A 24182-nucleotide genomic window follows, 5' to 3' on the forward strand; every position below is an offset into this window, starting at 1 on the left:
TTGTGTGGGCTCCTTTGGTATCTTCATTTGATACAACCACATTTGTATTAGATTTGCACGAAACTTGGCACACAACATTATTTGGTATATATTATTGTGTTGAAGTGGTTAGAATTGAAAATCATTGTCATATGGTAGAAATTAGGTGTTAAGTCGCGATTTTATGCGTTTTTAAGCATTTTTGGCACTTTTGCGCATAAAGTAGCTCAAACTTGGTTTGTTTTGCACGAAATTTGGCACACAATACTATTTGGTATATATTATTGTGTTGAAGTGGTTAGAATTTAAAATCATTGTCATATGCTAGAACTTATGTGTTAAGTTGCGATTTTAAGGGTTTTTAACCGTTTTTGGCACTTTTGCGCATAAAGTAAACTTGGTTTGATTTTGATGCAAAACCGGGGCTGATTAAGGCCTTGGTTATGCAAGGATTAATGTTGTGCGGAAGCTTTGATTAATGACACAGACAAAAACTACAAATGATCATGAAAAGAACACGAAACAACCACAAATAAAAAACACTTAAGGTAATTCTGATCTAGCAAACTGTCGAGCAGCACTCCTTCAGCTCAACTTCTAGGAGCCCACGGGGATTGTTAGAATGGTTTTAGGACCTTGATAGCTAGATCCAAGTACTAAGATTCCATTTTCACTTTAGCCTAGGTCCTGGATGCATATGTTTGGTTTCCACGTGTCGTGCAAGGTGGTCTGGTCGCTAGCTTAGGTCCTGGATGCAGCCTTGTGTGAGCTCCTTTGGTATCTTCATTTGATACAACCACATTTGTATCAGATTTGCACGAAAGTTGGCATACAACACTAATTGGTGTATATTATTGTGTTGAAGTGGTTAGTATTGAAAATCATAGTCATATGCTAGAAATTACGTATTAAGTTGCGAGCAATTTTGCGCATAGAGTAGCTCGAACTTGGTTTGTTTTCCACGAAACTTGGCACACAACACTATTTGGTATATATTATTGTGTTGAAGTGGTTAGAATTGAAAATTATTTTCATATGCTGGAAATTACTTGTTAAGTTGCGATTTTAAGGGTTTTTAACCGTTTTTGGCACTATTGCACATAAAGTAAACTTGGTTTGATTTTGATGTGAAATCGTGGCTGATTAAGGCCTTGGTTATGCAAGGATTAATTTTGTGCGGAAGCTTTGATTAATGACACAGAAAAAAACTACAAATGATCATGAAAAGAACACGAAACAACCACAAAAAAAAAAAAAAAAACACATAAGACAATTCTGATCTAGCAAACTGTCGAGCAGCCCTCCTTCAGCTAACCTTCTTGGAGTCAACGGGGACTGTTAGAATGGTTTTAGGACCTTGATAGCTAGATCCAAGTACCAAGATTCCGTTTCCACTTTAGCCTAGGTCCTGGATGCATAGGTTTGGTCTCCATGTGTCGTGCAAGGTGGTCTGGTCGCTAGCCTAGGTCCTGGATGCAGCCTTGTGTAGGCTCCTTTGGTATCTTCATTTGATACAACCACATTTGTATCAGATTTGCACGAAACTTAGAACACAACATTATTTGGTATATATTATTGTGTTGAAGTGGTTAGAATTGAAAATCAAAGTCATATGGTAGAAATTACATGTTAAGTTGTGATTTTATGCGTTTTTAAGCGTTTTTGGCACTTTTGCGCATAAATAGCTCAAATTTGGTTTGTTTTGCACGAAACTTGGCATACAACACTATTTGATATATATTATTGTGTTGAAGTGGTTAGAATTGAAAATCATTGTCATATGGCAGAAATTAGGTGTTAAGTTGCAATTTTAAGGGTTTTTAACCGTTTTTGGCACTTTTGCGCATAAAGTAGCTCAAACTTGGTATGTTTTGCACAAAACTTGGCACACAACACTATTTGGTATATATTATTGTGTTGAAGTGGTTAGAATTGAAAATCATTGTCGTATGCTAGAAATTACGTGTTAGTTTGCGATTTTATGCGTTTTTAAGCGTTTTTGGCACTTTTTCGCATAAAGTAGCTCAAACTTGGTTTGATTTGCACGAAACTTGGCTGACAACATTATTTGGTATATATTATTGTGTTCAAGTGGTTAGAATTGAAAATCATTATCATATGGCAGAAATTAGGCGTTAAGTTGCGATTTTATGCGTTTTTAAACGTTTTTGGCACTTTTGCGCATAAAGTAGCTCAAACTTGGTTTGTTTTGCGCGAAACTTGCCACACAACACTATTTGGTCTATATTATTGCGTTGAAGTGGTTAGAATTTATAATCATAGTCGTATGCTAGAAATTACGTATTAAGTTGCGATTTTATGCGTTTTTATGCTTCTTTGGCACTAACATCTATTTTCTCTTAGTGCTTTCGACAACCTTCTAATTCCGTTGATTGTGGCTACTACACTCTCAAATACATGGACGATATCTTAAAATCCGTTAAGGAGGTTGGAGTCGAAAACATAGATGCCGTAAGTATTTGTTACGTTCTTAAATTATTAATATTGGTAAAATCTAATGTTTATTAATCTTTTAATTTTATATTATATTATAGGTTTTATACGACATTCCGAGGATAACACACCCTCTAAGAAGTGGAGAGAGGCGCGAATTAAAAGACAAGATTGCCACGTATCTTGCTAATTTTTGTCCGTGATAAATTGTAATTAGTATAGATTTTTTAGGACTTTAATGTATATTATTATATATATATGTACGTACATAATATTATATTATATATACGATCGAGAGTTTTTTATTACAAAGAGATTATTGGAAACATTTTGTGATTATCATTAGATTATTATTGGATTAATCATTGTTATTACATAGTACATTATTATTGGATTATTATTAGTATAAAACGAAAAAAGATAAAAAAAAAAAAATAATAATAATAGCTATTTGCTGCGGTCAGCCCCCAAATCCGCATCAAATAAGTGTCATTATGCATTATTTGCTGCGGTTTTGGGGGCTAACCGCAGCAAATAATGCCACTTATTTGCTGCGGTTTTTGGGGCTGACCGCAGCAAATAAATATTTGCTGCTATCACTATTGCTTGGGGCCAAAACCGTAGCAAATAATGGCCAACAAACGCAGCAAATGAGGTTTTTTCCACTAGTGTATGACCACTATAAATGACATACATTTTAAAATCAACAAGAACTAAAAAATTTATAATAAAAACGTACCTTAATAAGTTATAGATCAACAAGAAGTAGTAAATTGCAAGTTTAAGAACCTGCATTTATGTAAAAGTTCATGAACATTTTGTGAACCCTAAATTTCGAAAATGGAAAAAAACACAAAAAAAATAGTACCTTTAGTGAACGTAGGAAGATGACAGAACTAATTAGTAGTACAAATTTGGAATTTGATGAGATTAATTGAAGGATTGAAGTTGATTTTAATGGTGGAAAGAAGAGGGAGATCTCGTAGGTTATAAACTTGGAATGACGAAGTAAACTGAAATGAGGAATAAGAGAAACTGAAAATTTAAGTCGCATTAAGTCGCTGTTAGTAACAGCGACATATAAGTTGACCAGTCAACTCCTTAAGTCGCTGTTACTAACAGTGAATTAACCCTTTACTCAAATTTTGACCATTTGCTTTAATTCGCTGTTAGTAAGCACGAGTTTTTACCAAGCCTAGGTTTGGAGGCAAGGACACTTATTTTGAGAATAAAGTTTTTCCGAAGCTTATTTTTGGAATAAAGTTATTATATAATCTTATTTTTTTCAAATTTTCGAAACAAACATTCCACTTCTTTTCTTGTCTCTTTAATTCATTATGATTCACATTTGTCTATCTAATATTTTGTTTGAAACATGTCTGATGTAGCAGCTAAAGTAAATTTTTTGTGGTAAAAAAAACTCGCCCCGTATTACTCTTTGGATACATAAGTTTGAGTGGAAGTTTCTGATCAAGAATCAAAACAATCACACATACAACAAGCCCTTAAATACACTAAACTTCAACTCTTTGGATTCACGTGAATTTTTATTCATATAACTATAATTTAGATGGTTATTTTATTTTATTTGTGTGTTTTATTTATTTTTAATTTTATGATTAAGGATTAAGCTTGTATAGTAAGATGCAAGCTTGTAGATTCAGTTTCACCCAATCTTTTTCGTTGCAGGAACCTAATATTATGAGGATCTTTCTCGAGCCAAGGGATTCTTTGGCTGTATCATCCTTTATCGGTATGAGTGCCGCCTTCTTTCCCTTTCTAGACCCGATCATTGAGTACGACCACGATGATGATAACAATAAAGCATATTTAATACTTCCTAAATTTGCATTTTTAATGCTATTTCAAGAAATTTATTTGGGAAAATTGCAACCTAGAAATTTACTTATAAAGTCAAAGATGTCACATTAGTTCAAAACCTCTATAAGTACATATAATCAAAGTAAGATGAGGTACTCCGATCAAATACACCACAAATTGTAGTGAGTAGTGACTTCACTCAAGCATGAAAGATTGAGTTGCTATATGTTCATATACAAAAAACCAACACTTCCGTTAGCTGTCGATCGAACTCAATGAGCACGCAGAGCTCTAATCTAGAAGTCCCAACCTTTTATAGCTCTCGACAGCATCAACTAGTGTTTCCTCCAGTGGTTTGTAACTCCAACCGAGCTTTTGTAGTTTCTCTGAGCTGACACAATCTCCATCAGCAATCTCAATTATGCTGTCAATGACCAAAATAGAAACACATAGTCAAGGCAACCAAGTACTTTATCACTGATCAACTTGAGGATGGAGGAATATAAGGCTTGGTATTTCTATACAACCACTACTGCATTATGACAGTTCCTCCCCCATTTTCACAATAATTGACTACATCATACCAATATAATCAATGACAGATCTAAGTCGTAGATTGTTTAGATTAATGTAGCAATGATTAATTTCCGAATTGTCGATGTCATAGAGCTTTGACTTCCAAAGGCAAAGTACAACAAAAATACCAAAGGTTGTTATTTAGAGATGAAGGAAGTATGGATCTTGGAATCAAGCGCGACATGTTTCTCATACGACATTGAAGTAGAAGATGTCGCTTAGCTTAAAGCCAACAGATGACAGAGGGGTACTTCTAGCTAAAATTCGAAGAAGTAATAAACAAGAAAAGAAGATAAGAGATATACTTTTTCGGATAGTTGTAGTTCGGATAGATGCTTTGCAGCTTATCCAGTAATTCCCTCACCCTAATCTGATGCGATGTGCATATATATCTTCCTTCAACCTCAGGCTTTTCATAGACCATAAGCAGGGCAGCAGCCAGATCACGCACGTCAACTATCAAGCGAAGCTTGTTCTCTATTGATTCGTACCCTTCTGGCATCTCAACAATAGGAGGCAAATTTAGCCATTACTTGAAAAAGATGGTAAATGGAAAACTTAATGTAATGTAACATATCTGAAGCAGATTGTAATAGAACAAGGAACACCAAAATACAGAACCTCTTTTACTCCGTTATAAAAGATATCACGGGAAATTCCGCTACACAATTTCGACAATGAGAATTAGATAGCTTGAGTGGGAAAATGTTATGGAGAGATGATATACAGGTCAAGATTTGGCGAGATCATTGGATAAACTTGCAACCCTCAGACTCCAATGACTTTTTATTTACTTTAAATATACATCTATGTTAAATAACACCATAATCCAGAAAAATCACTTATAAATACGTCGTTCAAGAGTAGAAGAGGTTATTCACTAATTGCAAAGTGATCCATTGAAATAAACTGATGCACATGAAGAAGGTTACACTATTACAGATATGAGTAGGCAATCTGATACAAAAACTACCTTTTAGAAGCTTAAGGAGCACCATGCTGCTTGAGTTGACAGTTGATTGCATCATAGGACCCAAAACAAGGGTGGGACAAACTGATACAACGTCAAGGCCACTGCTCCTAGCATATTCAAAAGCTTTCATTTCTGCTTCTGATTTAGAAGCACAGTACCAATTCTGCAACACCAGAAACTAGGCATGTCAAAGAGTAGATAAAGTATCAATGGAGTTTCGAAAAACCCTTCCCCAAGGGAGATCATAAAGAAATAAATGGAAATTGAAATAAAATTGAGGCAAGCTACATAGTAGCGGTGTAAAATAGACAGGTGAATTAATAGACCTTTACAGTATAAAATTCTAATTAAATATAACTGCAAAAATTGACATAATGTGAAATTCATATCTTTATTGCATACATTTGTTCTTTTGCAAAATTCCACATCAGACCAGCAATTTTCATCCTTCACTTGACCAGCAGGCCATTCAGGATTCATGGAAACAGCAACAACAGATGATACATAGACAACACGCTTTACTTTAGCTTCTGATGACGCTTTGAGCACATTTAGTGTTCCCTTAACTGCAGGTTCCATTATCTGCACCTGAAACACAAAATACAAAAAACATGTATATGAAGTGAGAGCAGCATATATTGTTATAAAGAATTCAAGACATAGAAGCTTTAAAAGTTGTCATTGATGAAATGCAGCACATTTACAGCTTGACATAATTTTGCTCCTTGACAGTAATATTTAACAAGAAGCAGCAGATAGTAAGTTATGGCTTCCTTTTTAGCAGGAAAATGTAGTCTAGAATTGAGATAAGTCACTTCTAGATTATTAAAGAAAAAATTAAGGAGTAGTTGCCTCCTCACCCATCAGATTTTTCTACCACAAGCTTGAGAATTTCAATGAACAATTAAACAAGCAACTCCTTAATTTTCAACAAGCATAGCGGCTTACCTAATAATTAACTGCAGATAACAGTTCAAAGGCCACTGGTATTGGTAAACAATTAAGCAAGTCAATTTTACATGTACAAGGACCTAGCAAATAACATACAAGAGTATGTGACCACTGACCATAAACAAGAAAACAATAGATCCACTGCTCTGTTTTGGTTTATGATAAAATAATCAAATGGTACCAAGATGGTTTAACTTTCTGAAGATGTGAAAAAACCACACTGAATTGCAAGGGTAAGCCCCTACCCTCACCTCACGTTAGAGGAATTACTATCATAAATTTTAATTGTTAATTTGTTATTAGACCATCACTAATACATACAACTAAATCAAAGTTGTTTTAACACTCTGTATTCTTTTCTCTTCATTTCTCCTTTTCAAAATTGTAGCTTGTCAAGGAGGTAACTCAAAAAACTGTTTAACCCCATACAGGGAGGCCCAATATATATTACAAACTTTACTATCCCCTCTAAAAAAATACCATTGTACTAGAAGTGTGGATGTCATATGCGCTCTCTTCATACTTGGTGCTAAAAATTCTACTTGATAGGAAGGGTTCATGAGATTCAAACTCATCACCATCTATCATGTTGGCTCTAGTATCATGTTAAGGAACCTATTCAACCAAAAGATTAAATTTATAATTACAAATCCAAAATATGTTATATAGGCTATCATAGCCTTAAATATTATGGTCTTCTATATCCAACTTGGTCATTTTTTAACCATCATTCTTCGTCTAGATTTCATCTCTTATAAGTCTTTATTTGTTATATTTCTTTCTTCTTAAAAGATATCAAAACATCTTATTTATTACAATTTTATAGTGCACACAGCTAGCTCCCAAATGATTTTACTCCAAACCTTTATATTTTTCCAACCATTACAATAGGCCATATATCTATGCTACTATTGAGTAACAACCTTTTTCTAGACATATTGTATTTCATTCCCTCGTAACAAATTGTCTAACAGTATATTCTCTTCCCGCCCATCAGTTTACACGTGTACCTCCAATAAATTCATTACCCATATGCCCTTCTTACGCCTTTATCCCCAAGTCATGTTCTATAAGTGTGACAATACTCGGGGCTATTAAATTCTCCTTGTCCTAAAGGTGGAAGTCTGGAAAAGTGGCTAACGTTTTGTCACAATTTTCTCAAGTGACTTCAGTCATTGGACCGTCCTTCTCAACTACTAGCACTTCTATCTTGGAATCACCCATTTGGCGAACCTCTAAGATATCAATTGGTTGCACATCCTTCTCAAACTCAGCAGTAGCAGGTGTAAGAATCTCAAAAGCTCAGTTCTAATGGCACGCTTCAACAAGAATACATAGAATACAAGATTAAGTAGGTTGGATTGAGGCAATTGCAGTTTCTAGGTCGCTTTAACCACCTTCTACATGTTCTTGCAAGGACCATAATATCGAGGAGACAACTTCTCATTCAATCTCTTGTCTAAGGTTTATGTTGATAAGCTTGGAACTTAGAAATACAAAATCACCCGCTTCGAAGACCACCTCTCTTCTTTTTATTATAAGCATACTGTTTCATATATTGTTGAGCATGAGTAAGATTTAAGTGTAACTCATCCAATATGGCATTTGTTTTTTGCAAAAACATATTCAATATTCCAAACTAGCTGCAATGGTAACAACATGGCCAAATCGAGTGAGATGTAGAGGAGGCTTTCAATATAAAGCTTGAAAGGGTGACATCTTAATAGATGTATGTGAATTGTGTTATAGCTGAATTCTTCCCAATATAGCCAAGTTAACTACTTCTTTGGTTGGCCATTAATGAAGCACCTTAAGTATGTCTCAAAAGTTTTATTCACTTCTTTGACTAATCCATCTTTGTAGGTGGAAGGCCGTACTTCGCATCAATTGTGTGTCCTTCAAATAAAACATTTCTTTCTAGAAAGTATTCAAGAAGATGCGATCATGGTCCGAAACAATGGAGGTTGGATATCCATGAAGGCGAACATATTCTTTAACAAAGGCTTCAACCACTAAGAAGGTTGTAAAAGTGTGGAAGGGTGTATGAGGCTCAAGAAGTCTGTCGACTGGGTGAGTTGATCCACTACCACCAAAATAGTGTCCGTAACTCCTCTCTTAAGCAGCCCTTCCATAAAATTCATGCATAAATGTTTCCCATACCCAAGTGGGACTAGTGATGGTAATGAATCCTAGACCCCTCCTGCATCCGTGAATCTAGATCCCTTTTATAAGGTCTGGATCTCAAAAGTTTACACTAGACAATTTTTCGGGTTCAAATCTGTTTATAAATTATGGATCAAGATCATGACCTTTTTAGAGATCCAGACCATAATGCAGCATCACCGTAGTGCGACCGTATTGTAAATGTTTTTGAGTTTACCGGAACCAAAATATAGGCCGCATTAACCACAAAATATCCATATTGACCGCGATATCAACTGCTATCGCAACCGTGATCAAAATCGTATTTTTGCACTATGATCCCGACTTAGATCCATGGGTCCAGATCTATTTTTGGAATTTATAAAATAAATTAAAAAAAAAAACCCTAAGAGGCTAATACCCAAGTTACCGTTGTGCTCATTTCATATTACGAAAACATTACTCTCTACCTTACTGCCTCCTTTCTTTAGTCTTGTTTTTCTTCACTATAGTCATGCACGCGACGACCACCACTACAAATCTTTTCCATTTGGTTACTACCTTAAGAAACTTAAAAGTTTTGATTGTTGGGGTCAAGTAGTTCAAATTTTCACCGAGTCAACAAAAAAGCTATCAGTTTTCATCCCCATTTCACCTACCTCTATGCTTATAGAAACTCCATTTCCTACCCTAAAAACTCAATAATTAGCATTGACATTCACAATACCCGTAATTTCATCTTCTTAAGATGATCTCTTTTTTCTTGGGGTATTATAGAACATTCAAATGGGTATTCTAATATGTTGGTAGTGGGTCGTGATTTTATTGACTATCATGTGGGCTTATTAAGCTTTGTAAATGTTAATTCTAAATGTATTAGCTCTTTTGATAACATTACATTTATTAATTAAAGTCTATAACACTTATCTCTATCACAATACAAAGCAAAATTCAATTAAATTTGCAAAAATAAGCTTGCACCCGGTTTAGACCCAAACCTTGATTGTCTTCATAATTTGGACATTGGGATCAAATCAAGGTCCTCCCTTGTAAAATGAGGTATGATATGTGGCTTTTTGTTGTTGGCATACCTTACATTTGCAAACATCTCGAGTAATGTGTTTTCTTATGCCATCCCAATACCACTTTGTCACAATCATTTGATAAGTCTTCATAAGTCATGATATTCTTTAAAGAGGACATAAACGAGCAGAGATGATATAGCAAGGAAAAATCTCCCTTTGAATAACCACTTCTCCTTCAAAAGTAAACCCTAAAGGAACCTTCATTTTCCCTGTTATCTCCTATATCATTCGACGTAAAAATTCATCCTTCCTCACCAATTCTCTTAACATCGCTTATTCGATTTCATGAGTGCTCAAGATAGTGCCCAACTCCATAAGCCCAGACTCCCTCGGGACATCAACTTGCCACCTAGTTTGATGCCCCTGGAAGGTAAAGAATCTCAAAATTGTACCCAATCTTCATGTCCCATTTTTGGTATTTTGACCCTATTTCCCTTGGCTCCCATAAATACTTTGACTCCTTTGATTAGTCCCCCCCCCCCCCCCCCCTTTCCTTTGTCTGAAGCTTCTATCGCGATTCAAAGCCTTCGGTATAGTTCAACAAAGCTAGGATTGAGACTATCAACATAGCCTTCTTGAGTGTTTAAAATCTAGGGTTGCTTCCTCATTCCACCCATATGTGTTTTTCCTTAATTACTAGTTAGAGCCCTTTCAATTTGAGCATACACTTCAAAAAATTTACAATAATAGCATGCGAGTTCCAAGAACCCTCAGAGTTCCTTGAGAATTTTTGAGGTAGACCATGAATGAACTGCCTCAATCTTCTCCGTATCTGGCGCCACACCCTCCACTCAAATAATATGCTCCAAATAGTCCACCCTTGTTACTCCAATGTCACACTTCTTTCCATTCCCCAACACTTTATGTTGGCTCAGAGTTTGCAAGACCGGTACTAGTTGCTCCTTGTGTTCTTTCTTATTCTTACTATATACAAGGAAATCGTCAAAGAAAACTAATTTTAATATACAAACGAACAAATTGAATAACTCAATCATGAGAGCTTGGAACGTCTCAAGACCGTTTGAAAAAACGAAGGGTATCACAAAGAACACATAATGTCCGTCGTGAGCGCAAACTGCAAACTATCATTTTAGACACATCCTCAACCTTTATAGTATTTGGTGCAACCTATGGAATAAAAAATCCCCCCTAACGTAACGACTATTATGTAACCTATTAGAGAGGTGTCGCAAAGTTAAATCTCGTTATAGTATTTGGTGCTACCTACAATACTTTACCGTTAAAACAAAATAATTATCCACTAAAAGTACCTTATATAATGCAATTATAATAGCAATGGACATATTATTGCATAGTAATAGTAGTTTAACAACAAAAATGAAATAATAATTTCAAAGCACCACTTATGTGATTTTTTATCCAAAAATTCACACTGCATCAAGCGCAATACGTGTTATTACCCTGCTATAACCGTTTTTAGCAATGATCTAACTTTGTAAAACGGCAGCCTAATAGAGTTCTTCCAACAGTTAGTCAGGTACAATGAATTTGATTGAGAGCTTGATAGCCGATGCAAAATCGTTATAACTTGTCTTTTATCTTTAACAAAAATCCCTAGACTAGAGACTGGGCTAAGAAAGGGTTGTATGATCCTAGCCAATGTCACATGATTCGTGGTTCAGTTAGATTCGTTTTACGGATTTGGATTTGCTATTCATTTGCCAACTTATATGTTGTTCGTTCGCTTAAGTTGTTTGAGTCGAGTTTTAGGTTCATGATTCGTGCATTTGATTTGTTAGAGTTTTTTCATATTATTTTATTAGACAAAGTAGAGTATGGTCAAATAATATTAAATTTATTGAGTTTGTACTTATTTAATAATATTAAATTTAGAATAAATAATAAAAGAACAAATAAAAAATTAGAGTTAAATAAAGAAAAAGCTTTTTGAAAAGTGGAAAAGTGATCCTATAATTAACAAAAGAAAAATAAAAAAGAAGGGTAATAAAGTAAGTTAAGAAAGAAAGGGTAATAAAGTTAAGAAAGAGTGAGTAACTTTGAAATAAAAGAGAAAGAAAGGAGTATTAATAGAAATAAAAGAAAAAGAAAAAGAAAAAAAATATAAATGTATGTAGAATATGTCAACATCCTACAATAAATAAGGAAGTGGCTTTTGACCTTTTCAAACCACTTTCCAAGAAAAAAGGTACTGTCTTCTGCTCTCTTCTTCATCATCTCTTTTCTCCTTCTGTGTTTAATTTTCCTGCTACCTTTTTTCTTCATCTTCGTCCTCATCTTTACATGTAACAACCAATAAAAATACCTTAAGATCTTAACAGTCTGAATCGCAAACTAAGGCGAATCAACCAACGAACGAATCCCGGTTCAGGCTGATCGAACCGAATCGCGATTCATGGATAAAAGCACTGAATCATATGACACTGATCCTAGTCTTAAACATATCTTACACTAACCTCTCGATTTGAGACTTTTGTATTTGCGTGAAAGAAAAATGGATGAAAATTGACCGGTCCAACCTTCCTTCAAGATGATGGCATGTTCATGTCCTATTACTAGAGGTAATTTATGTGCCTCTTGAAACACCTCAAGAGATGCTTACATTGTTTGTTACAAAAATTCAACCTTCATTTTCTACTCTTCGCTATTGTCTTGCTCTTTAAACTCAATCAATATCCCTTTCTTCTTCATTTTGATTATCCTTAGCATTATTTTTTAGGATACCATGGATCACCTTAGCCTAGGGTCCCCTTTTAGCTCCATCTCTTGCCCCTTCCACTAGTATTTGATGGTTTGTTGTTCCCAATTGACCATCATTAATCCCAATGTTACGAGTCATTGAAGGCCCAAAATTACATTTGTATTGCCCAATTAAAGAACATAGAAGCCTTGCTTAATCCTCATCACAAGGTAATTTCAATGTGTCTTACAGTATTTGAGATGAAATTATTATTTACCCCCTGGTCAAATCATATGATTGACATAGCCATGGATGATTTTGTTCTAGGTATTTATTCTACAACAATGTATAGCAAGAATTGCATAGGAGTATATAAGATTAAGCTGAATTTCAATGTAAATGAGTTGTAACCTAAAAAGAGTACAATAAAATGAGATAGATTCAAGCAATTTGAGAAGCTTGAGATCTCCCAAAATGAGTCAAGAAACTCATCTCAATTCTATTAAAAATGAATGAATGAATGAATGAATGTTTTTCCCTTCCTTCTATTTATACTACTTTCTTCTATTTTTATTCTTTAAACTAAGTACTAACTACTTACTGACAATTCACTAAGTAATCCATTTATTACGCCTCAATAACAAGTCATGGCCTTTGTAGCTTGAACATCTAAATTTGTGGTATTCAAGAATTGATTCCCTTGATCTTATAGGAATCATTCCTCTTACCTTAGAGGTGTTTAAGGTGTAGTGATGCATAGAACTTGTCAACAATCATCGAAGTCCAAGAGAATAAGCCTAATTAAAGAAGGAGAGTAATCTTCAAGTAGGATTACTCCATTTTTGTAGAGTAAAGGTAGCTTACGATAAAAGCTCAGTAAAGCTAAAGTTGAGTTTCCAAACCAAGAGTACAAACACTAGAGTGCTAGATTGAGCTAGAAGAGTTTTTTGTATTCTATTGTATGAAAAAACACCATTAAAGATGTTAGTTTGAGAGCAAACACATAGTGAGTATTTGATCAAGTTTGTATTTATTTGTGTTATGTACAATTAGATTATTGGTTAATGTTGTCTTACCTTTATTTGTTTTTGCGTTTCTTCAAGACACCATTGCTTTTGCTTGCATTTTATTGTAAGCGCATGTTACTCTCAACTTCTAGCTAACTACTTAGATGATTTCACCATAACATTCAATCATCAATTTTTCTTTATGGTTTGAGTATACCGTATCATTGGAAATATACGGAAGCATTGTTATTAGTAGAAGGGAAAAAGATTTTCAATTTGATGTCTTAGAATGTCCTTTTCCCCAAAACTAATTTTGTTGCAAGTAAAAAGAGAGCAAATTAGAGCAAAGAAGAAAGAGAGCATGCAACTACTAAGGGAAATTGTTTGTAGTTCACTATAAGAAGCAACTAGCTTCATAAATATAGTATATATGAATTTTTACAACATAATGAATTTTCATGATAATGTTGTAATGGGTGTGATGCGATTATTGCAACACCAAATAGCGGCCCGATAGTATGAGATATACCACGAAATGTCCCAAAGCACGTTTTTTACTCCTTTATAATGCAGAAAATATTGGTATGTTTTATTTTTGAGAACCTTTTCAGTGTGGTCAACGTGATGTTGTCTATATTTTACACGAAGTCTATAGCTAGGCTACATACTTTTTCCACTTTACAAAAGACTCTCCTTAACATATTATGTCAAAAACTACGATGCAACTTTAATGGGATAGAAGGATATTGGAAAATGTAATTCCAAAGGTTCTAGGTTTCAGTAGTTATATTTTAAAGATCCAACCTTTCATTTATTCCACAAAGATCCAAGCTTTACATGAATATTTCTTCTAAAAGTCTTCTAGGTTTCCTTAACCAGTTCTACTAGCACGTATATTCCAAAAAAAAAAGTGTCGTCTCAATATAATTGATTGTCATTTTTATTTAAAACGAAAAGGAAATAAAAAATCAAAAAAATATTTTTAGAATGCTCATTGTGTGTAACAATGGCAGATAAGGTTTCTTCTTACTGCACATTTTACTCATTAAATAACCCACCACCTCTTCATCTTTGGGAGAGAAACCACCCTTGATAAAAACTTACTGAGTTTTTTGTGTTATAAAAGCTACGTTGAACTATTTGTTGATTCTAGCTCCGATTGGTAATACTTTTTGTTGACTTACTGAGTTTTTTTGTGTTTCCCCACAAACCACATTACTAACAACTATTTTATCATATGGAGTTCAGCAAGTGGGATCAATTAAAAAGATGAGCAATTAGTAAGGTTGCTATATGTTATTACAAATTAAAATAGGTTTATTAATATTTTTCCATGAAAAAAAAACCATAAACAATTTAGCAAAAGAAAACAGATACACTAGCCTCCAAAGTCCAAATTCCACTAGTATAAAGAAATAAGAAGAAAGTAGACTTGCCTGAGGATTAGGCACAGAAGTGGAAGGCACAGGACTAGCAACATGAAACACTCCATTACATCCTTGAATTGCATCAGAAATAGAATCATAATCCAGTAAATCAGCCTTGAAGAGTTTCAACTTCTCAGAAGCATTCTCCAGCTTCTTCAAATGCTCATATTTGGGATCGCCTTCACAAACAGTAATCATTACCCAATAATTTAGTATCCTCTTTTGACTTGCTACAAAGGTATATTAGAAACAACCTCCTTATTATCACTAATAATAAGAGTAAGATTGCCTACATTCAATCCTCCAATCCTTGATTACGTGGAACCGTTTAATGGACATTTGTGGTATTGATATTTGAAAGGTTTTCCTCGGTCCTTTTTCTTCTAAAGGCTAGGCTGAATAAATCTTCAAAAAGGGAAATCATATACAATGGCAAGTTTAACATTCAAACATCAACTTTAATCCTTACCAAAACCAATTAGAACCTTGAAAATTGTTTTCTGGAATTGACCAATAAAAATCAATTCTTAGAACTTACCATAGCTTCAAATTTATCTAAACAAAGGCTATGTATTCTGGGTTCGAGTCCAACTAAACAAAAAAGTATAAAATCGTATTGCAAATCCTTGCACTTATTAGTACTAAAGTGAATCAAAATGAAATTAGTTCAAAATACATATTCATTCCATCCTTACATCGCAATAACTCACTCTAATTCCTCTATAATATAGGGATTACGGAATCGCAATCTTACGCTTAACAAAGCCAAAAGACTATACTCATAAGATGGAAAAACAAAAGAAGAGAGAAAGAACAAGTTACAGGGATTGCGAAGAGTGCCATGAACAGTATAATTGGAAGATATAAGAAGCTTGACAAGCCATGAAGCTATGTATCCACCAGCACCAGTTACACATACCACTTTATCTGCTGCGCCTTCCTTCTCCATTGTTTTCTTGATTTATTGATCCCAATCCCTAATGATTGTGTGTTGATATTCCAATTCAACAAAGCAAAACTTCGAACACCAGTAATCAATGCATCTATTTGCTATCCGTTACTTAGTTTTGTTGGTACGTGTTGCTTCGTTATTAACAACTCCCTCTTTCGGAATAGATTTTTTAAGAATAAAAATTAGATTATGTGGATGAAAAAATAAAAGATACTTAAAATATGTAAAAGTTGAGTTTAAAAAAAGTGGTAGATTATTCTTTAAAAATAAAAATGATGTAAAATGAGTAGGATGAACCAAAATGACAATGATACGATGGGGTGAAAAAACCATATTAAATAATCCGATTCGGAATATCTAGTATTCGGTTCTAAAACTCGGATAATTTGGATCGCATATTCAATTTTTAAACCGGATACCAAATCAAAATATTGACAAAATCGGATATCCGCTCTTCTAATTTTTTTATTGTTTTTATTTTTATTTCTTAAATATGTAAATATTTTTTCATATAGTTTATTGTTTATTTTGTTAAAGTTACTAAATATGTGGAATAATCAGTTATATAACTAAGTTGTATAACTAATTTATTGTTAATTAATTTAGACTTTTGAAAATCCAACCATATTTCCAAAATAATTTGTATTCAAAGTTTAAAATATAAGCTTTGTTAAAGAAAAAAAGTGAAGTGAGTTTAAATAATTATGTAGAAAAAAAAATTAAAATTGTTTTTAAAAAGGCAAAAAAATAAATAAAAACTTAAAAACTAGATATCTAGTATCCGATCAAGTTTAAACCGAATATCCGATTGACCGAAACCGAATAGTGATTTCACCATCCTCAAAACTGGGTATTTGGATTTCTAGATCTAATATTTAGTTTTGAACACCCCCATTTACCCTGTATACTTTGTATTAGTGTGTAGAGATATTGTGTGCATCTCTTTAAGAATTTCCTTTTTTACCAAGTACCATTGTGTGAAAAATATCAAAATGTTATAGCCTGAATTCTGTATTAAGTTTTCGAGTGTCTTAAATAACACAAATTATCCTCCAAAGTTGAAGTTGTCTACATTCGTGATAATTGATAAGTAGAGTTCTTGTGTTGTTATACTCAATAGAGGCTACAAAGATAGTTCAGTAATACTAATATGTAGTATCCCTATTTGTAGTACAATTTTATTTATTTTTTTATTTATTCGTCCAAAGCTTATAATGAAATGACAGGGTCAACAGGTCGTGCTTGCAAGCTATGTGTCACATCGTGCAAATCTCACAAATTGAAGATTGTGCCACGGCCTTGGGCCACTATGATGGTTTGACAGGTCGTGTCATGTCAAGATGTCAAGATGAGTGGATCGTGCGAATGCTACTTGCAAGCCTACCCAACCTATTCACATGCTTACATTCACATTTTTTACTTTACACTAAGCAAAATTTATTTCTCTTGGTACTATCCACTCTAGTTTCAGTTCCACTTTTCGATGCACATTGAATCAAGATTAAAAAGTGAGAAAAACAGAGAAAAAGCTGTTGAAAATGTTAGATATTAAGTGAGTTTATAGATGAAATATGAGTATGACAACCAAGAGGGAGAAAGTAACAAATTAAATACAACGAATATTTGAATAAAGATTTGTACTTCCTGTCAAAATTTGGTTGTTTTATTTTAAATATCAAAAAGTTAGTACAATTCCTGCACACTGGAATCATGTTTTTTCCTTTGCTCTCATTTAACTCTACCATCTGCAACAAAATTTTGCACTTGAAATTCATCATTTTGACCAAAAGTCCTGGAAAATGTTACAAGTCAAGATCATGGATGATCATGTGAATAATTGTGATCGTGATCATCATCTTTTACATGAAGATCTTCATTGACAGTACCCCCAAGCTTTTGGGTTGGCATAGCTGCTGGTTTGCCATCGTTTTTCTTCTTGGCGTTCTTACGCCACTTTGTTAGAGCCTTTGATGTTTCCTCATCGAATATTGATCTCTTCATTGTTGATCCCATCTAACAATCCCAACAAAGTACTGAGTGACAATAACAATTGATGATCCAGTACATTGCCCGACTTTTAATATTAATCATGCACAATCAGTGATATTAACAATTCACATGATTGAAAAAGTAAATGAAACAATTTCAATAATGCATTGCCACTGGTTGCAGATGATGTTTGTTACCAAGGATTGGTCATTTAGAAACAACTAATTTTTTATCATTAACAAAGATAAGGTTGCAATTGCATACGTCCAATCTAGAAATCCCGCCTTGGTGGGAGTCATTAGATGGCATTGACGTAACGTACCGAGCATCATAAAAGAAAGGCACGAAAAGGATATCATGCTAGTGTGTCTTCAGCACAAATGAAGTATATCACTATAGCAATATTATTAGCATAATGAAATACATGAATACAATCTTTTTGATTTCGCTCCATGTATTATGTAGCCGTGTATGTTGTAGGGCATCAAGAAATAGCTTACCTGCGTTACGAGGGCATATAGCGGGAGTGTGATGTAGCAACACATAAATTGAACTCCTACCCTACAATTGAAATCGACCCATTAAATTATGAATATAGGCCTTTTACACAACAAGACTGGCATTAGAGGAAAGTTGACTGGACATAAACCCGATGAGGTTCCATCCTAAAACCAACTGGTGATTTTAAGCCATGCTATCTAAAAAGTAATTGACGAAACTATGATATGCTCCAAGGCAAGGCTTACCCAAGACAAACTCTGACAATAGTCATGGTAAAATTTGAATGGAAGCAAGATTTGACACCAAACTCATACTGCAAAAAATGAAACAATCAATCTGAGTCAACAAGGATGATATTATTAAGTTGTGATTGTTCATGAAAGAAAGCAAAAGAAGTACTTTACCCATATCCAAAAGAAATACGTGATCTCGAAAGCATTCTGAACCAAGAAGAAGGACAGGAAGAAAACAAAATATCAGTTCACAAATTGTAATAATATATTCTGAAATGAAATATAAAACTATGTACTCGAACTCAAGTATTGGTCTCAAACTCAGTCAGAATCTGGTATTACTTGATACCCATGTCTGACTATCGAGGATCCAACCCAAGTGCTCGAGGTAATGCGAAGCGTACGAGTAAAGTAGCAGAAAAGATATTGAAAAAGAGGACACTACCTGAAAGATGACATAATGGATGAGATACAAAACGAGCTGTGGCCAACAAAACCAAAAATTTTTATCCGAAACTTGGACAAGAGGAATTCCTTGGACGACCGCGTGTCTTTCTGTGATTTCAACGGCCATCCGAGTGATGACTGCCTGAAGTTTCGTTCCAACTGACAAGATCACCTGTCATGCCCCCACTGTCAATCAAACAGCCTTACGCTAAACAACACAAAATATACACTTTATTTGCTACATTCAATCAATAAACCTCGGGCAAAAGAAAACTAATTGATGAAAAATAATACATGTTTCTTACAATTGGAGGGAGGAAAGACAACCAGACCATAGCATCCCATCCTGAGATAATTGTAATTGAGTAGGATTAGTAAAATACACAGAAAGTTCAGAAAATCCATGCAAGGGAAACTTACTATCAACATTAAGAAGCAGGAACAAGACTGCAGATCCCCATAACAAAGGACTGTCAATATCAAAATAAAATTGAGTCAAGGAGCAACATGAAATTGTGGGACAAACAGAAATGATAATAAAAGTTTACATAACATATATATATATATATATAATTACCTTATACCAACAACTACCTTATAGTCATCTTCCAAAGATCTTTTTATATATTTTTGAAAATCAAATTTGCTTCCAGGTGCAAGATGAACCTGAAAAAAGGCAACAAACTTTGAAGTTTAAACAGAACTGACAACGCTAAATTTTTGATCCTGAAAGATGTGCAAACAATATGAAAAATTAAAAATGAAAGAAACTACCATTAGGTAAGGGACGTACACTAACAAATCCATGACGCAATGCCAAGTAATCTGATCTTCGAACAGCTCTGTAGAATTGTCTGAAGAAGCAAACCTGTAAATTTCTTACTATTAGCATTCATGCTGATTGTTTCCGATTGAACTTTGATTGAAGACATCATTTGAAACTTGTCACATATAAGAACTGCAAATGATTTGATGAGTCATTTTGATCCGGAATCAAATAACTATAAGTCTTTGGTTCCATCAAGACTAGACACATGCAAAAATTATAATTCATACTTCAAATTTTCTATGGAATTGAACCCTTATATACAAACACTCTTGAAGGCAAGAGGGTTAATTAAATGACTGATTAAAAATAGAACACTTGTTAATATGGGATATCAAGCTACTTCAAACAATAAATACAATATGTTTGATGGAGTATTATATCTTACAATGGTAAAAAGGATGGGATTTTTCGTCCAAAAACTGTTGTGTCCTTTCACAAAGGACGTCTCATGAGTCAATCGAAACTTTGAAGCATCTGCGCAAATACCAAAATTTCACTCATTTGAACAATAGAACCAGAATCAATGCATTCAACACGAATTAAGTGAAAAAAGCACTCAATAACTTCTCATGTACTACTATACCCTATATTTAGTTTATTTAGTTAGTACTCCTCTTTTACTTATTTTTCAACATTTTCATGTTAGAGAACCTTTAAATGTTTATTCATGTAGACCCAAGTGTTGATTAATTTTCTAAGAAATAGTCATTGTAGCAGAAAGCAGCAAACCCTAATCTTTTGGGATTAAAGCTTTAGAATTTTTGTTGATGTCATCATAACAAAAATTCAGAACAAAAGAGATGTATTATAATTTATAACCAAAGAAGAAATTTAGCATACCAGTTTGCTCATCATTCTTGCTGTTCTTCACAGCCTCCACTTCCCAGTCTTTCCACCTACGAATCTACAAACCCAGGATAAATGTTAACATTTACTCCTTCGAATTTGCCACATTTCCTATAAGGTCGTTCCATTGAATTTGCTATAAATCTACTTTTGGAAATGACCATAAACTGACTCACTAGTTCTCATTCGCACATTTTATCATTTTTTTTTTGTTTTAATATCCCAAAACAAAAACAAATGTCAATAAAGAAGATAAAACGATAAAATTTGAAATGTGTTTAACATTAGACCATAAATCAAACTAATGATATGAACATTTTCTGTTACATTTCATAACTAATCATGATATGATGAAAGGCATATAAACTTAATAGGGAGTTAGAACAAAGGCAAATTCTGGAAATAGTCGAACACTCATTTTTGTACGTGTGCTGAACCAACTGGATTATTGTTCTTCTGTGTTATATGTTACACAATTCGAGGTAATTAGCACATAAAATTTGAAGTGTTACCTTCATTCTCCCGAGGGCCATGGTAATACAACTGCTCATAACATGAAACACTGCCAAAAAGAATATGAATATGTGAAGTTGATGCAATCCTTGACCAGATATCAGAGGCACAAATCCCTGTAGACGAAAGAATGTCCAAAAACTCATAAAACAATATATTCCAATGTTCATGATCACATCTTGACTTTACACTAATCCAATACGTAACTTTGACTATTAATTTCTCTAACACATTATATTTGTACGTACTACATTTTTTAACATTATATTTGCAAATCCAATTTCACTTATATAAGAAGTCACTTTACTATAGTCCATCAGAATCTAAGACCAATGAGCCATACAAATCTTTTACTTCATTGGAAATGAACATATAAGCGCCATGCTTCAAGAAAATATACTTGGGAACTAAGGTTCCAACATTTTTACAGAATGGCATTTAAAAGTTGTCACATGCTAATCGCCTCACGAATCTCGAATCGAAGAAAGCGAATTATGCTCAGTTTTAGGCTATTTTTTGAACCATTTTGAGCGAATCGCGAATTCAAAAGGCGAACTAAACTAGTGAATTATGTTTCACTGAATTATTCACATTGCAAGATTAATTTCAACTAACTCACCTCATGACATTCAACTAAATCGGAACCTCCTCCTAACCTTCTACGCTCATACCATAAGAGCCTACGGTGATGTCCTCCTGCGTTGTGGGTGTGGGTTCCTTTTATGGGCTTATAGGCACAGGGCAACATTGTATCTGCCAGTTTCAGAGGAATACATATGGAGACAATGTAACTCTGACAAAATGTGAGTAATAATGATATGAATCCCAGAACCATCAATTCTGCATGCAAATAGGCAAAACCAAATCTTACATAAAAAGTATTTGTTTATAAAAAAAACATGACTCAAAAACTTTACATTTAACCTCATGTATATACCTGCTTTAACCTTCTGAAGGGCTTCGTATAAAGCTTTCTTGTGCCTTTTATGAAAGAACTGGTTACACAACCAGGAAACAAAACAGGATAAGCATGCATACCAGTTTAGACTCTTCTTCTCATTAATTAAGCTTTGTTTTTATAACAATATAACATAAGAACTGTAAAATTGAATTGCTTTTACCTACAAATCCTCACTATCTATCAGATTAACACTGCATAGGGCGAATTAGTTTTACAGGAACATACATTTCTAGAACAAAACTTAGCAAATTAATCCAACATTGTCTTTCCTTCTACTTCGGGTGTGTTTGGCGATAGAAAAACGAGGTTGGGGATTGGGATTTGATGGGATGAGTTAATTGAAAATGGGGTGCACATTTTATATATTATTAGAGTTTTTTTTTCATCGCCATATGATTTTGGATAGTATATATCTTTTTGGCTTATGAAGTGTGTGTACGTTGCGTTTTCTGTTATTGTGTTGGCATTCACAATAAGTCCAGCTTAATTTAACAAGATTTTAGGTAAGAATATAGAAAGTTTCTTATTTGTTTGAGGAGAATGAGAATCGGTAAAGGTTGGGACATGGACGTAAATTGAGACTTTTGGGTTGGGAAAGTCCCACTAAAAAGTCTTATAGGGAGGGTGCTAATTGAGACTTGAGTAACTAAGTTATAAAATGACATTTTACCATTAACGAAAGTAAAGAAAAACAAAGAGTTATAAGAACAATTTTATATACATAATCAATTTTTATATAATTCTCTATTAATTCTTATCATTTGCCAGACAATGACATTTTATTTACAAAGTCTCAATTCAAGAAGTCTTCTCAAAGTATTGTTCTAAGTCTCAACTATAGTCTATTAATTAACATTTCATATGTAAAACACCCCTAGGAACAAAAACACACCTATAAAATCATGTCATATCATAACATATCAAATCATGTCATTTCGTGTCATATTCCACACCTACACTAAAGGAGGAACCATCATATGAAGGAATTGATCCACCAAAGAACAATAAATAAGACAAGAAACATAAAATTACCTCTCCAATATGATGAAGAAGCTTCTCCAAAAAAATGGAAATGATAATAATAATTGCACAAACAGAAGCAACAGCCCACGTTGGTGTCTGATCAAGCTGTCTTGCTCTAGCTTTTGTAAGTCCATCCCCTCCTCCCCCACCACTACCACCCATTTTTATTTATTTTTCAAACCCTGAATTTTTTGAATTTTTTATATTTTACAAACTTTTTTTAATAATATATGCTTCTCAAACCCAATTCAACAATAAGTTGCAACATTTCTCTTGATCAATTACTATGAAAACTAATTGTTTAAAAGGGTTTTTAGGATTATTAGTAATATTTCTTTCCTCAAAAAGTGAGAAAATATCTTACAAAAGGATATGATGAAAGTTTTCTTTCAATTTTTGTTTTTTTTTTTGATTTTTTTACTTTTTGTTTGGAAAAATGCTATATTTTTCTCATATCCATTAAAATGAGAAAGGATAAATTGTTTGTTCAACCGCAAAACAAGTGGAAAAAAAAAGAAAGAATGAGGAAAAAGAATGAAAATTTGCGGTTTGTGCTAGATTTTCTCTGCCCCATCAATTTTTTTAGCCATCATTATTAGAAGAGGGAATATAATTTTGGTCATTGCTCAATGGTGAAAAGAAAGTTTTCCAAAATTATTTATTAACTGTTTAAATTTTTAAAGGTAAACACCTTCACGTAAATAAGAATAATAATATATTTTGAAAGTTGATAGGAGATCGAATACTCTCTAAAAAAGGGGTGAATAAAAAGTATGCCCGTTTAAAAAAAATTTTATGGAAGGTAAACTCAAGA

At 33.7% G+C, this 24182-nt stretch overlaps 2 protein-coding genes across 4 annotated transcripts; both read right to left on the bottom strand.

Moving 5' to 3' along the window:
• Positions 1 to 4287: 4287 nt before the first annotated feature.
• On the bottom strand, positions 4288 to 16031 carry LOC130798125 (cinnamoyl-CoA reductase 1-like). 3 transcript variants are annotated; one of them, XM_057661003.1, is made up of 6 exons: positions 15897 to 16031; positions 15084 to 15253; positions 6206 to 6391; positions 5804 to 5966; positions 5136 to 5322; positions 4288 to 4678 (listed from the first exon to the last, which is right to left on the bottom strand). In XM_057661003.1, exons 1-6 carry the CDS (start codon positions 16021 to 16023, stop codon positions 4546 to 4548), a joined length of 966 nt encoding a protein of 321 aa, XP_057516986.1. In that variant the 5' UTR covers positions 16024 to 16031; the 3' UTR covers positions 4288 to 4545. The 3 variants fall into 3 exon arrangements, with proteins under 3 accessions (XP_057516986.1, XP_057516987.1, XP_057516985.1); XM_057661004.1 differs by having other exon boundaries at positions 5136 to 5325; positions 15368 to 15902; XM_057661002.1 differs by having other exon boundaries at positions 4290 to 4678; positions 5136 to 5325.
• A 1647-nt stretch (positions 16032 to 17678) lies between these two features.
• LOC130798126 (MLO-like protein 8) lies at positions 17679 to 22360 on the bottom strand. Its single transcript, XM_057661005.1, has 14 exons — positions 22322 to 22360; positions 22004 to 22224; positions 21384 to 21500; positions 20866 to 20929; positions 20411 to 20499; positions 19990 to 20064; positions 19774 to 19862; positions 19617 to 19666; positions 19502 to 19542; positions 19195 to 19368; positions 18921 to 18956; positions 18762 to 18829; positions 18516 to 18576; positions 17679 to 18039 (listed from the first exon to the last, which is right to left on the bottom strand). Exons 2-14 carry the CDS (start codon positions 22217 to 22219, stop codon positions 17842 to 17844), a joined length of 1278 nt encoding a protein of 425 aa, XP_057516988.1. The 5' UTR covers positions 22220 to 22224; positions 22322 to 22360; the 3' UTR covers positions 17679 to 17841.
• Positions 22361 to 24182: the final 1822 nt, after the last annotated feature.

The sequence above is a fragment of the Amaranthus tricolor genome, chromosome 13 (assembly GCF_026212465.1).
Source record: "Amaranthus tricolor cultivar Red isolate AtriRed21 chromosome 13, ASM2621246v1, whole genome shotgun sequence".
NCBI classification, from domain to species: Eukaryota; Viridiplantae; Streptophyta; class Magnoliopsida; order Caryophyllales; family Amaranthaceae; genus Amaranthus; species Amaranthus tricolor.